The following is a 13,772-nucleotide window of genomic DNA, read 5'->3' as shown; positions in this document are numbered from 1 at the left end:
TTGCTTTGCTTTTCACAATAGTTTCCATCGAATTGGGTATTGACTTTAGTAGTGGGGCCCCTTTAAAAATTTAATGTTTATTTTTTTTTTTACTTATTTTAGCTCTTCTCCAAAAACAAGATAGTATTATTATTTTTTAACTTTAGTATTAAACTAAGTCTGTTATTAAGGATTTTTTTTTCCTTTAAATTTTTTTTATAAGATATGACATTTTTTCTTTAGTTTTTTTTTCCAAAATGTTCAAATTTATCATGGCTTTACTGCAAATTTATAACATTTTTGAAGATTTTTTTATTTTCAATATGCTTATTTAACTAAGTTTTGTATTAAGGAAATATCAATTTTTCCGATTTTTTTGTTAAATGACCTATGCAAGTTTTACATAAATTTATAGCATAGTTTACATTGTTCGAGGGATTTCTTGCTCAAATGATAGAAATATTCTGAAAAACATCAAAAGGTTAGCTACATATATACTTTAATATACTGTTAATATACTATAAATTTTTAACTAAATAATCATTCTAGTTTTAAAACTGAATTATTGTTTTGTATATTGCGTTTTTATTGTTCTCCATAAGATTATAAGAAAAAGTTAAATTAAACTTAACATATTTGTAAAGAATTACTGTTTCAACTTAAAAACTTATCATAGTTTATTTAGCTTCAAAGTTATCAATTGCCTTGTTATTACACATTAAGCAATTTAATGTATATTTGCTAATTCTAGCTAATATTTAACTTTATTTAACAAATGTAAACAAGATAATACAAGTATTTTGACTAGTAATTTATTTAAGAAGTTTTTTGATTAATTTTTTTTTATAAAAGCTACGTGTTATAGATATATTGATCAATTAGTGGTAGTTTAATTTCTACAGTAAATTTGCAATTTAACAATTGCTAAACGAGTATAAATTTTATATTTAATTGAATTTAAAGTTTTATTTAGTCGATTAACAAAGCTTTATCGAGGTTTTAAAAATGTTTATCATAGAATATATGTTGTTTATGAAACCTTTTAGTTTTATTTTCTCGAAAATATTTTGACTAGACAAGTATACCTTTTTGTTAAAAGTTGATAATAAAAATTGCTGTTTTTTAAATTAAACAGTTATATATAATCTTAAAGTTTCTGCCATAAAAGTGTATTAGTGTATTTTTTATAAAAGTTAGCTTCAGATTATGAAGAAAAAGAAAAACTCTAAAGATATCGTCAAACTTAAGCAAGAGGTAACAGTTATTTATTCAAAATTATTTTATGCAGCTTTGATTATTTGATTTATGCAGCTAAAAAACTTGCACATTCAAATCAAAATTAATTAAACAGTTAAGTTTTAATTAGCTTCGTTTTTTATATTACAAAATAAAGTAAAACTAATAAACTAAAAAAAAAAATTCAATTTTAAAGTTTAACTGGTATATAATAGTAATAGTCTTACGTTGTATGATTCAACGTCTTAATTTATAGCACTTGCTAAATAACACTTAAAGTTTCATGTCAAGAAAAAACAAGTGTTGGTTTTTAAAATTTTTTTTTTTTAGTCAGTTTTTGCATGTGATGAGCTTATAGCTTTTAAACTCACAAAACCACAACTTAAACTTCATCGGCATCTCTAAGCTTTGTGCTGTATAAAAATTTCATCTTATTTTATTACCACTAGGTGGGAGTGCTGAGCGGCTCCTCGCTGGTCGTCGGAACGATGATAGGATCCGGAATTTTCCTGTCGCCCGCCGGAATCCTGTCAGAAGTCGGTAGTGTGGGCGCCAGTCTCTGTATATGGGCTGCTTGCGGAGTCCTGGCAACTTTAGGTATCTTTATTATAGTTAACAAAAGTGTATTTTGTTAAGTACATGCTTATATCGATTTTTTATTGTCTTCGGTATTTTTTTCATATATTCCACATTTATCTTTCTTTTTCAGAACTGTTTTGTTTTATAAAATCTAGTTAATAAACAACTTTACAGTGAATGTTCCAACTCTCGTCGCAGGTGCTTTTTAAACTAGACTGATTTTATTTTAGCTTTTTAATTTTTCCCCAATTTTTTGCTGTACAACTTTCTTATCTTTCAATTCATAAACAACTGTGTTCATCTAAACTTCTTTCCCCACAGGCGCGCTGTCCTATATAGAGCTGGGCCTGATGATCCGCAGGTCGGGCGGCCCGTACCAGTACCTGCGCTCAGCGTTCGGCGACCTCATAGCCTTCCTGTACGTTTGGACGTGCGCGGTGGTCACGAGGCCCTCCTCCTTCGCCATAACCGCCATCGGGTTCGCCGAGTACGCCGTCGCCCCCTTCTACCCCGGGTGCAGCGCGCCGCAGAGCGTGCAGAAGTGCGCCGCGGCAGCGTGCATCCGTTCGTTTGAAACTGTTTTTTATTTTTAATGAACCTTCAACTTGTGTTAGAGCATCAGAACAACTTTATAAGGCATTGATGTTTATGTTTTGTTTTGATCATCTGAAACTTTTTTTTTAAACCATCAGAAATATACTATTAGCTTGCCTATCGCTACAGAGCACATAGAAGCTTTTGTAAATTGTAGCATTTTCTTTATCTAATTTACCAATGAATAAAACCCTTGGGAAATTTTTTTTCTAGTGACCATCACAACAATCAACTGCTTCAGCGTGAAGCTGACCAACTATGTACAGGTTTTCTTCACTTTCGCCAAAATTGCCATAATCGCCGCTATAGTGGTCAGCGGCGCCGTGCTGCTTTGTAGGGGAGAAACCGAAAACCTCCAGAATGCCTTTTCGGGGAACTCCCCTTCCGTGTCGGCGGTCGCACTGGCTTTTTACAGCGGATTGTTTTCGTATGACGGATGGTGAGTCTTGGATTTTTTATTTATACACCTTTTTTTATCCTAGTAAAGTATAATGCCGTTTCAAGTATTCTTGATTAAGTTGAAAACACGTGTTTTTCTTTTCACTTTTAGATTGAATACTAGTTATTGTCTTGTGGTATTTAATAGTAAATTTTTTCAGGGATCAGCTAAACTACGTCACAGAAGAAATAAAAGATCCTGTCAGGTAAAAGGTTTTAATCTTTATAAGATGGTTGTTTTAAAATTATTTTTATTTCAATAAGCGGTAAACAGTACCCAAAAGATTTTTAACCCTTTTATTTTTCTAATTAAACATTCTCTATAGAAACAAAAGGTCCTGTCAGGTTTTTTTTTATTTCTAAAGTAAAGTTTTCTAATTGGTGGTGAACAGTATTCCGGAAAGATTTTGAACCGATTGTATTTTTAGAAACTTTCCAAGAGTGATCATGATAGGAATACCAATGGTGACAGTTTTGTACATCCTCGTGAACATTTCCTACTTCACAGTCATGACACCGAGTGAGCTCGTAGCCTCGTCTGCTGTTGCTATTGTTAGTTTATTAACCAGTTTGTTGAAATAAGACCTACAGTACAGCATACGGTTTCTCAACCAGTTCAAAGTGAGCTGGAGTAAGACGTTTGGTGGAACTTACGTTTGATGCTAACAAGCTGCCTAACATCATCTGCAAATCATTTACTCTTGTTGTTTACCGGCTTGCTTTAAGACTATGCGACAAAACTAGTTCAATGTTTTATAACAACTGTCGCTTTAGTTATTTAACATTGATAAAAAAAAGTTACATTTCTTTACTTCATACTCTGTTTGCAAATATTTTAAGTTTGTGTTTTATAATAGAAAAAATTAATTCGAAACTACAAACAGACATACGGGGACAGAGTTTTTGGTGGTGCGAGTTTTTTGGTGCCGATTGCAGTTGCATGTTCCTCGTTTGGCGCCGCTAACGGAAGTGCATTTTCAGCCGGAAGGTCAGTTTTGATTTTTTAAGATTTATTTTATTACGCATTGAAAACAGTTTGCAACGTATTAATAACTTTTCTTATACGTACTAAAACAAACGTTCTCTCAGAACATTTATTTTCTAAACCAACTTTTCTAGTCTTAAAAGACTTTTTTAAATGTTAATTGTTAAAAGTTTTGATTATTTTTCTAATTTAGGTAGTTTAAAATAATCAGTACAGATTTTTATTGGTTACGAACAAACAGGCTGACTTACGCAGCGGGCAGAAACGGCCACATGATGTCAGTGTTGTCGTTCATCAGCGTTGAAAGACTCACACCTTCTCCTGCTCTTATCTTCAATGTGGGTTGTTAAAAATAAGCAACGCGCGTATGATATTTCAGTGATTAAAATTTCACTACGTTGTGATTTTTTTTAACCTCAAAGAGTTCCTAACGTAAAATTAAAATACTACCTACCATAGTACATCAGTTTTTTTTTCTGTAACGTTGTTATTTTTTGATTTTAAATATCTTATACTAAATAAGTTTTAATTTTTAGTTTTCAGGTATTTAATTATCTCAAAACAATGCTTTCTACATATGTTGTATTTTATTTCGAACATTATAAATAAATAATAACACTTTAAGATGTGTTTCAGTGCTAAAATTGACTAATAAAAAATATATAAAGTTTTCGTTTTGTTGTCAAACAAACTATTAATTTTTTTGTTTTACTTACTAGTGTAACAAAAGTATTATAAATTTAGTTGTTTAAAAACTACATCTTGAACAAATCTACTACAACAATTTCCCGTGTTCATTAAAAGAAATTATCAAGGTTAAAATAACAATTGCTAAACTAGACAAGTTTTTGAAAAATCTAGTAACAATTTAACTTCGTAGTCGGCAATCGCGTTGGTGATGATCATACCGGACAGCTCAAATTTTTACACCCTGATAAACTACTTCGCATTTTCATCGTGGATTTTCTACGGCGGAACTTTTCTGTCCTTGCTGGTTTTGCGTTGGAAGAAACCTCATTTGCACAGACCATTCAAAGTATGTTTGGTGTTTGTATGATAAAATTTAAAATAAAGGTGAAAGTTGTTAAAAAATCAAAGAATAGTTTGTGTAACTTCAGTTAAAAATAACATTTTTTATACAATTAACCGTTCTGAATGTTGTATTTTGCTAAGTTAGTAACAAACATTCACTTATATATTTTCACTTTATTAATATAAAACATATAAAACAATAAATAATGATACTTTAAAGTTTAAACATATTAAACACTTTAAAAAAATATGCCTATGTCTTATTCAAGCAAAAGTTTTGTATAAACTTATTTAAGTTGTTTTTTTTTGCAACAAACTTTTTTTAGACATTAAAAGCTACTTAAGCACTTTAACACTGTATAAAAACAATAAAATCCAACGTTAAAGTTGTTTTCTGTTATACGTTAGTTTTTAAAGGGTAGATTTATAAAGTTTAAAGTCATTAAAAACCTATAAAGTTTCCACACAAGCAATGCAGGTTTGTAAAGTTTCGGGCTTTAATCAGTCTAAAAACTTTGTAAATGGTCTACTTTAACTTATTTTCAACTAATACAATTTAATTCTTTCATTGAAAAACAATCTAATGACTTATCACTTGTCATATTACCTTTGAACAATAATGTTAAAATAAAAAACTTAAAGAGCTACCCATATGAATCTAATTCGATATTTTCAGAACATTTACTTTTCTGTTAGTCTGGCGTAGTTATTTTTTTGTTTATATACAGTATGCTGTAAAAATCTTAGAGCAAATGTTTATAATTTAATTTTGAAAGCTTTTCGCGCAAGAGATAGTTTTATCTCGTTTGACCATTACATAAAATTAAATATTAAAACTACTTTGGTTATATATTAAATCAGTCAAGAACTTGATTTAAGAAAACTTTTTTTTTCAAAATTTCAAAGGTCTTTCTTCCAATACCAGCCATATGTTTTCTCTGCTCGATATATCTGGTGATCGCGCCAATCTTGCAAGATCCAACTATAGAGTATCTGTATGCCGCCTGTTTTATTTTCAGTGGGTTGTTCCTGTACTTTCCTTTCGTTCATTACAAGCTCGAAACCCGATTTTCAGGTGGGTTGTACTTTAAAGCTTGCCATGGGTTTTAATTTATTCTAAACTCTTTTCAAAATAAGTTTTGCCGATTTTTACTCTTTTAAAACCATTTTTACACAAAAAAGTGTTTGTTGACCTCTATTTAACTTCGATAAAAACTAATTACTTTAGTAGTTTTAAACTATCACACTACTATTATTTGGAAATTTTATGGTACATATTCTATAACATATACAATTATAGGAAGGTTTTTAAACGTGTTTATATACCATTTGTATACATATGTTTAGCTGTATATTTAGGAGTAAAAAAAAACTTTTTTCATTGATTAATATTCTCTTAATTAATTGTCTTAAACTAAATACTTTGATTATTTTTATTTAAAATTTTAGTGAAATAAACTGTTTTTATTATTCACAATAAACAAGTACTAAAGTTTTCTAATTATTAAAGTAATAGTAGAACAATAAATAAGCTTATCTAACTTTTATGACGACTAACTACTTACATAATTCCTAAGTAGTTAGGTGTATCTAAATTTTATAAATACAAGATATATCATATTTAGTATATAGAGATTACTCATTTTTATTTTATATTTTGTTTCACAAAGCTTTTCAAAACTATACGAGTTTCGTTGTCAAGTAGTAAATGTTAAATGAATTTGCAAAAATTTTGGTTCGTAAAACAGTTTAAAAATTAAGTTTAAATTATGACATATAATATTTACAATGAAACTCGTATAATTTTAAAAAGCTTTGTGATTTAAAATATAAAATAAAAATGAGTAATCTCTATATACTAAGTTGCAAATGGTATAGAAATATTCCATAACATTCTGTAACGTTATATTTTTTTATTATTTGGTATTATCAATATACAACAAATCGTAGACACATTGACGCTGTTCATCCAACAGCTTCTAGAAGTCGTACCACCTCCTCCAGAGGGCAGCGTTGAGACGTAGAACACTTAAATTAACTCAGTAAAGAAGGTTTTAAATAAGTGTGAGATAATTTAAATCACTAGCGTTTAAGTAGGTAGTAAAAAAAGGCTGCTACGCTTGGAGGCTTTGATTATCAAATAAAGTTTTACATATCGTGATACAATGTTTTAAAAACAATATAATAAAAAAAAAAGAGCTTCTATTTTTGTTTTTTGTTTAAAATAATCTGAAATAAAGCAGATATATGTGTAAAAAATTAATAATCTTGCTAAACAGTTTTTTTGTTTAACTATTTGTTATTTTTGACTAATTTAGTTGTAAATTTCAGTATACTTACTAAAATAAAAATTTTATTGATTTAAAATAAAACAAAAGGTTGTTTTATTTTAGTTTATCTAGCAATTTTAGTAGTTTCATTATATATGTTTTTAAAGCTTCGTAATCTTCACAAAAACTTGAATATATTATAATTTTTGAAAATATGTTTTGTAAACTTTGTTGTAAAATGTACTGTTAAAATAACTTGAAACTTTTTTTCCCATTAAATACTTTTATAACTTCTTTAAAACACTTAGAATTTAGCTTTATTTTTTAGTAAAAATAATGTTTTTGATTGATTAATATGCTTTTTATTTATTGTTTTAAAATAAATTTTTTGATTGTTTTTACTTTTATAGAAGTGATAACATTTCAGTGAAATAAACTGCTTTTATTATTTACAAAAAAATTGTAGTAAAATTTTCTAATTATTAAAATAATACTAGAACAATAAATTAGCTAATCTAACTTTTATGACTACTAACTTAGTTGTTAGGTATGTTTAAAATTTTCTTATGTTTGCTTAGAACTTTAAGAAAAAAATACTTATTACTTTTAAGCTTTCTCTTTTTGATTATTGAAAACTATAAAACAATAAAAAAGAAAAGAAAAACATTACTATTGTGTCTTTTGTTACTATAGTATGCGTTTTAATGAGATGAGAATGTAGCAATTAAAGTTATCATTAAATTTCTTATTTGATTAAATTCTGTTCAGACTGATTTTAAGATTACTTTTCAAATTTTGAGTATTGAACTTTACACCACTTAATTTCTTACATTTGTACTCAATTTACATTGTAGTAAATAATAATAAATTTAAATAAATTTAAATTCTAAGAAGAATAAAACTTTTCGAAATAAAAATTGGTTTGTATTGCTAAAATACAATTGAGACGTGTATTACTGCAATTTAAACTGATTTTAAAGGCATGCAAGTTATAAAGCAAAATAAAAATATTGATGTTTTAACTGTGAGTCAAGAAAGATACAATTACATTTTTAAGAAAATATAAAAAGTCTTACAAAAAATAAGTGTTTAGATAATTGTTTACATAATAGAACTATTGTTAAGTTCGGCTATGAGCTGAAATAACTTGATGCAAAAATAAATTTACCTATATTTAACATTTCTTAGCTTTTTAATTTCACGTAAACTATAGTCGTAACTTCTAAAATACGAAGTACCATTAGCATTATGTACACTGTACAGTTTACTGTTGAGAAAAACATTTTTGAATATACATTTTTTGGTTTATTTTGAGTACAACAGATGGTAAAAGTCGATATTATTTTTTTTTTAAACTTAAAGTTTTTTCGCAAAGTTTTTTTTAAACTAAAAGTTAAAAGGTATCTAAATGATAATTGTAGTAATTTATAACTAGAAAAAATAAACTAATTATAAATATTGCTGAAACATTAAGCTTTATGAGTACTTTAAAACAAATAAAAATAATACTGTAAAAAAAACTTTAAAGTCACTTTAAGTTAAACTCTCTAAAAAATGCTTTCAGTTTTTTATTACCACTTAATATTGTTACGATTTTAAACTGTTCTGTTAAGACTGACGCTTGGTACTCATCTAAACTTAATTACTTTAAACAGCAGTTGTTGTTGCTTGTAGTTTAAGGGTAATATTATAGATTTTTTTACATTACCAACTCTTTACTTTTTATTCCAGATGTAACAATGAAGTTCGCTTTAGTTTTTATTTGCCTTTTTTGCCTTATTTATTCAGTGTTCAGCTTAATATGATACGAATGCTTTTCAATAGGCGAGTCAGCTTGCAAACACCAAACAGTAGTTTGCAAGAAAGGAATGGAAATGTGCGAGGTATCTTCAATTGCTAATGGAGACATCAAAGCTAACAGCAAGGGTTGCTTGTTGAAATATGAAAACGTACGCGGTTTTATAACAGAACTTTGGGTTACGACATCGAGTTTAACTTCTGCATAGGTGACCTTTGTAACGGTTAAGAAATATGTTTCTAAAAAAACTTGTCGTTATCTGTGTTGTCTTAAGCTTTTCGTGTTTTACAAATATTCTTTTTAATTTGAACTCCTTAGAAGTAGCTCTTTAATCTCTAATTAACTCCTTTTTAAAACCAATTTTTTTAATAAAATAATTTTACCGTAGTTTTCTTTTAAGTTATCAGTCATTAAAGACTTGTGAGTAATCATTTAAAAATGTCATCAACAATTGTAAACCTTTTTGTTAGGTATTTCATTTTAATTATAAAAAAACACATTCAGAAACTACAAATCCAACAATTGTACTTTTGAAATACAGCAACCTGCCAACTAGGTACGCTCTTCCTAAGTAAGAACTCCCGGTATGGTACGAATTTTCTGTTCAAAAAACAACGGGTTCAAAATAAAGTTTTTTTTTCATGAAATATTAGATTTTTAGACTTATTAGACTATTTTACTTATTTTATATTATATTAGTGCAATTTGTTCTGGATACTTATCCGAATAAATAACAAAAACCTGTATAGTAGTTGATAGTTTTAGGGGAAAAAAAATTACATGTAAATTTTAAACTAATTGTATTATTTTTTTGTAAAATGGTCCAGTTGTTATAGATATAAATGTGTATAGATAAAAATTTATTTACTAAAAAGCGTCTTTAAACGAATTAAACAAGTCAGGAGGGCAGTCATTACAGAACTATTTCTTAAAATAAAAAAACTTTGTGGATGGAATATAAAAAAGTATATAAACATATAACATATATAAAATACTTTTACAAATAAACACGTAGTATTAAACAACTCAAGACTTATAATGTATGCATGTACTTTCAACAAACATGTTTTGTTTATTAATAATTGATTTTTTATTGGGGGATTTTGTTATAATAGTCATTTGTAAGCTTTAAATGCTTAAAAATGTTTGTATTAAACTTAATGTAGGTAATCAAAAACTAACATTTCCTAATAATAATTTCCACTGGTGGTACGCACTTTTGCGCTGTGTTTAAAGTGCGTACCTAGTCAGCAGACTAGTATAACAAATGTATAAAAATGACTTTTAAATGCCATAAAACAAAACTTTTATTATAAAACGTGAAAACAAAAATAAAGTACATTTTAAACTTTTGCTTAACTTTAAAAAGATAGAAGTTTTGTATTACTACGATTTTTGATAAACAAGTAGTTATTCTAACGAAATTATTACTCGGTGGGCCTAAATCGCACAGAAATAGGAATATAAATTTGTATTAAATCGATTACTGTAAGTGGTGTAGTTCGGTGTTATATCAATTAATTTTTCAGTACAAAAAAAAATGCAACTAAAGTTATTGAACTTAACGTAAAAGCTTCTAAAATGTTTTGGTACTATGATTTTTTTCTGTTTAAAAAAGACAATTTGTTTTTCTTTAGAAAGTGAAAATTTTTTTTTTGTATCAGCTTGTTCATACTTAGTAGATAAAAAATATTTTATGTTTAAAAAACACACTGTACTTTAACTATTGGACAAACCTAAAAAACTAAAGTAATTTCTGACTATTACTGTAGTTAAATGCAAATATTTTTATTTATTGTTAAAACCTACATAGTTACTATTTTCTGCTAGTACTACAATAATTAAGAAACGAAATGATTTTAAAATCTATTGCTTATACCACGCGCGCGTCTTTTTAAAGCCGTTAAACAATTTTGATTTTACTAATCAAACCAAAATTGGACCTAAGTGGTATAACTTCAGTTAGAAACGAAATTTAAAATTTTTTGTTGAATATTTTCGTTGAAATTTTGGCTTGTCGAACACTCTAAATTTTAAAGAAAAAATCAAATTTTTATTTTTCATTTACGTTCACCTCTGTATAATTACAAGTTTCTAAAACCTTTGTTCTAATAAAAAGTTTCTTTTCAAGTTGCCAAAAACCACTTTTTTAGTAATTATGAGTTGCAATGCATACTTATTACTTATACTACTTTGTGTTTATATTATTGTTAGTAAATGCAAGACTGTATAATGTAAGGTAAAGTTTAACAAATTTATAGCAATAACAGCTTCTATACTTAAAAAAATCCAATTGTGGAAACCTTGCTGACAAGAATACTCACAAATACAGTATTCTAAATCTATTTTTAATAAATTATGCACCAAAACAAAATAAAGTTGGGAATAAAAAGTTTGGCCATAGCAATATTAATCTAATAAAAACGTATATTTTTTAAGCATTCTAACTAGACCTATACTTATAACAAAATTTAAGACTAAGCTTTATAAGTGTTCATTAATTGTATGTAGTCATGGAAAAATAGCTTGTATTGAACAGGCATAGATGTGTTTTTAAACTTTATAAGCTTTATTTCTGAAAAATTATCATTCTGAAATAATAAATGACTAATTTTAGACCAAGTATTTGTTAAAGTTTAACTTTTATAATTACTTACTATAACCATACTTTAAAATTTAAAAAAATTCTTTTAACCATATCCAAAACTTAAAAAAAGAAAAAAGAAAAAAGTTTTTAAAGAGATAACACTATTTAAACCGGAACTGCTAAATATTTAATATAGGAAATCTTGATAATCGGAATTTTAATTACATGAATTTCAACTATCAGATTTTAAACGCGATTTACCCATAAGAACCAAACTACACTGCATAACAATTAGCATCTGTTTACGAGACAATCTACGACCCATCGGAAATTGCATTTGATGGCTGTACGAGGTGCAGTCTAGTGATTATTAAACGTGAAAATATCACAAAAACAGAATAAATTTTGAAAAAGTTTGAAGTTAAATAACTTTATGTTTAACACCTGTATTAAGACTTTCTTCTAAAGTGTTTTTTAAGTTATCGCTATGCTATTTATCAAAATAAACTGACGTTTATAGTATTAATATGATCAAAGTTAATTGTCAATGAGGTTGTAAACTTTTTTATTTAACTTAACATTTTAGAAAAATAAATTTTTAATTTTTTGATAAAGCTCTTAGTTTAGTTTTTTAGACTATACAAACTAGTTTTTGTTATTTAATCTATAACATGTTTAAAAAAAAAGGATAAAACGAACTAGTTTAAAAGCTCGAAATGATGATATTTGTTCAACGCCTCATGAAGTGTGCTTTCTTTTTACAAGTATGAATTACTCATTATCTTCATGCAACATGTAAATCGTAAAACTTTATTTTGTATACTTCTATATTTAATTATATTTTTTTTTGCTTACATTCTTTATGATACGTAAAGTTGTATAAGTAAAAAAAAACTAATGAAGTTTTACAGTAGTAGAAGAAATTTTCAACTTTGTTTAAATACTTTCCAGTAATTTTTTATAAGTAAATAATACTAAACATTTTCTTTAAATCTTTAATCATTTATAATAGCTAATAAAAGTATAATAATAATTGCACAATAAATTTAAGTGTTAAATGCAGATATTACATCTTTAGTTAAAACTATCAAAAAAATAAATCTTAAAAAATGTAATACATCACAGAAAATAATTATAAGTCATTTGTTAGATAGTAAGAAAAATTGTTGAGTAAACAAATGTAGAAGCTTATTTCATTTTCACATATTTATACTAGGGTTTTATTAGCAAACTGAAAGTATTTATTTTTGTCCACTACAAAAAAGTATGCTGCAAATAGAATTATTAAAATAAAAGTTTGGGAAAATTATAAAGAAAAATATAAAGTCTTTAAAATTTGAATAAAATTTATACAAAAATATATTATTTTTGTACAACCAATCAGTTTATAATCTTCAACAAAATACAAACGCTATCAAATATTAAGCTTAATAAAAAATGTTCAAATTATGTGTAACTCAACACATCTACTTTCACTACAACAAATCAAATTCTCAGTTCGCACATTGTTGCGTACTTGTACGGCAAACTGCACCTTCCTGCAGTAACCGCGTGGTACTTCCTGTTGTAGGACAGACAGTAGTCCCTGTTGTTGCCGACCACATCCTTGATCCACCAGTCGGTCATGTCGCTTCTTCCTTTGAGGGGAGCAAATATTTTTCTGCAGGAAAAGTGTCAATTTAATTGAAAATAATACTTCCAGCTTATCTACTTTTGGCTTATTGTAAAATTTAAAAAGCAGGGTGTGCCTTTTCAGGACAGTTTTGAAATTTTTGCTAAAATTTAAAAAAAAAATTAGAGCTACATTTACTGGAGTAGAAAAAAATTATATTTATTTTCATAAACTTGCTATGCTTTACAGCTTGGCTTAGTTTATGCAATAGATTAGCATAAGAAGTTTTTTTATATCATTTTTGAAATAAGAAACTATCAATTTTATAAATATACTTTATACAGAAAACTAATACAGTTTCACATTTAATCAGAGTTAGTTTTTACAAATCACCTTAAGTTTTCCATAGATTCTTCGTATATTTTTCTCTCAATTGACTTGGTTCCTTGGCTGTATACTTCTGGCACCACGACCTTTTAGTGGGAGTTTTTATTAGTTTTATAAATACATAACTTACGTTAGGTACTAACTTTAACATTTAAAAATAATCTTATCTAAATTAAGATATACAAACATTATATGGGGAGACGGCATCTTATTATATACACATATACTAGAATCAAAGAAACAATTATGAATTACAATAATTTTGCAAACCATCA

General features: G+C 27.1%; 1 protein-coding gene across 1 annotated transcript; it reads left to right on the top strand.

The window, feature by feature from the left end:
* Window positions 1–1,185: 1,185 nt before the first annotated feature.
* LOC145833253 (b(0,+)-type amino acid transporter 1-like) lies at window positions 1,186–6,867 on the top strand. The gene is made up of 11 exons (XM_082940445.1): window positions 1,186–1,233; window positions 1,665–1,812; window positions 2,116–2,358; window positions 2,602–2,827; window positions 2,988–3,032; window positions 3,255–3,378; window positions 3,711–3,814; window positions 4,053–4,149; window positions 4,692–4,847; window positions 5,750–5,918; window positions 6,794–6,867. Exons 1-11 carry the CDS (start codon window positions 1,186–1,188, stop codon window positions 6,865–6,867), a joined length of 1,434 nt encoding a protein of 477 aa, XP_082796571.1.
* The last annotated feature ends 6,905 nt before the right edge of the window (window positions 6,868–13,772 follow it).

Source organism: Thalia democratica, chromosome 4, assembly GCF_965202585.1.
Source record: "Thalia democratica chromosome 4, ktThaDemo2.hap1.1, whole genome shotgun sequence".
In the NCBI taxonomy this organism is placed as follows: Eukaryota; Metazoa; Chordata; class Thaliacea; order Salpida; family Salpidae; genus Thalia; species Thalia democratica.
This window is presented reverse-complemented; position numbering and strand designations above follow the sequence as displayed.

Bases quoted from the DNA above. Each gene is read 5' to 3' on its own strand.
- LOC145833253 (XM_082940445.1), top strand. From the start codon at position 1,186: ATGAAGAAAAAGAAAAACTCTAAAGATATCGTCAAACTTAAGCAAGAG. The intron at 3,033-3,254 runs GTAAAAGGTTTT...TTGTATTTTTAG, and splicing joins GAAATAAAAGATCCTGTCAG to AAACTTTCCAAGAGTGATCA. The intron at 4,848-5,749 runs GTATGTTTGGTG...AAAATTTCAAAG, and splicing joins ATTTGCACAGACCATTCAAA to GTCTTTCTTCCAATACCAGC.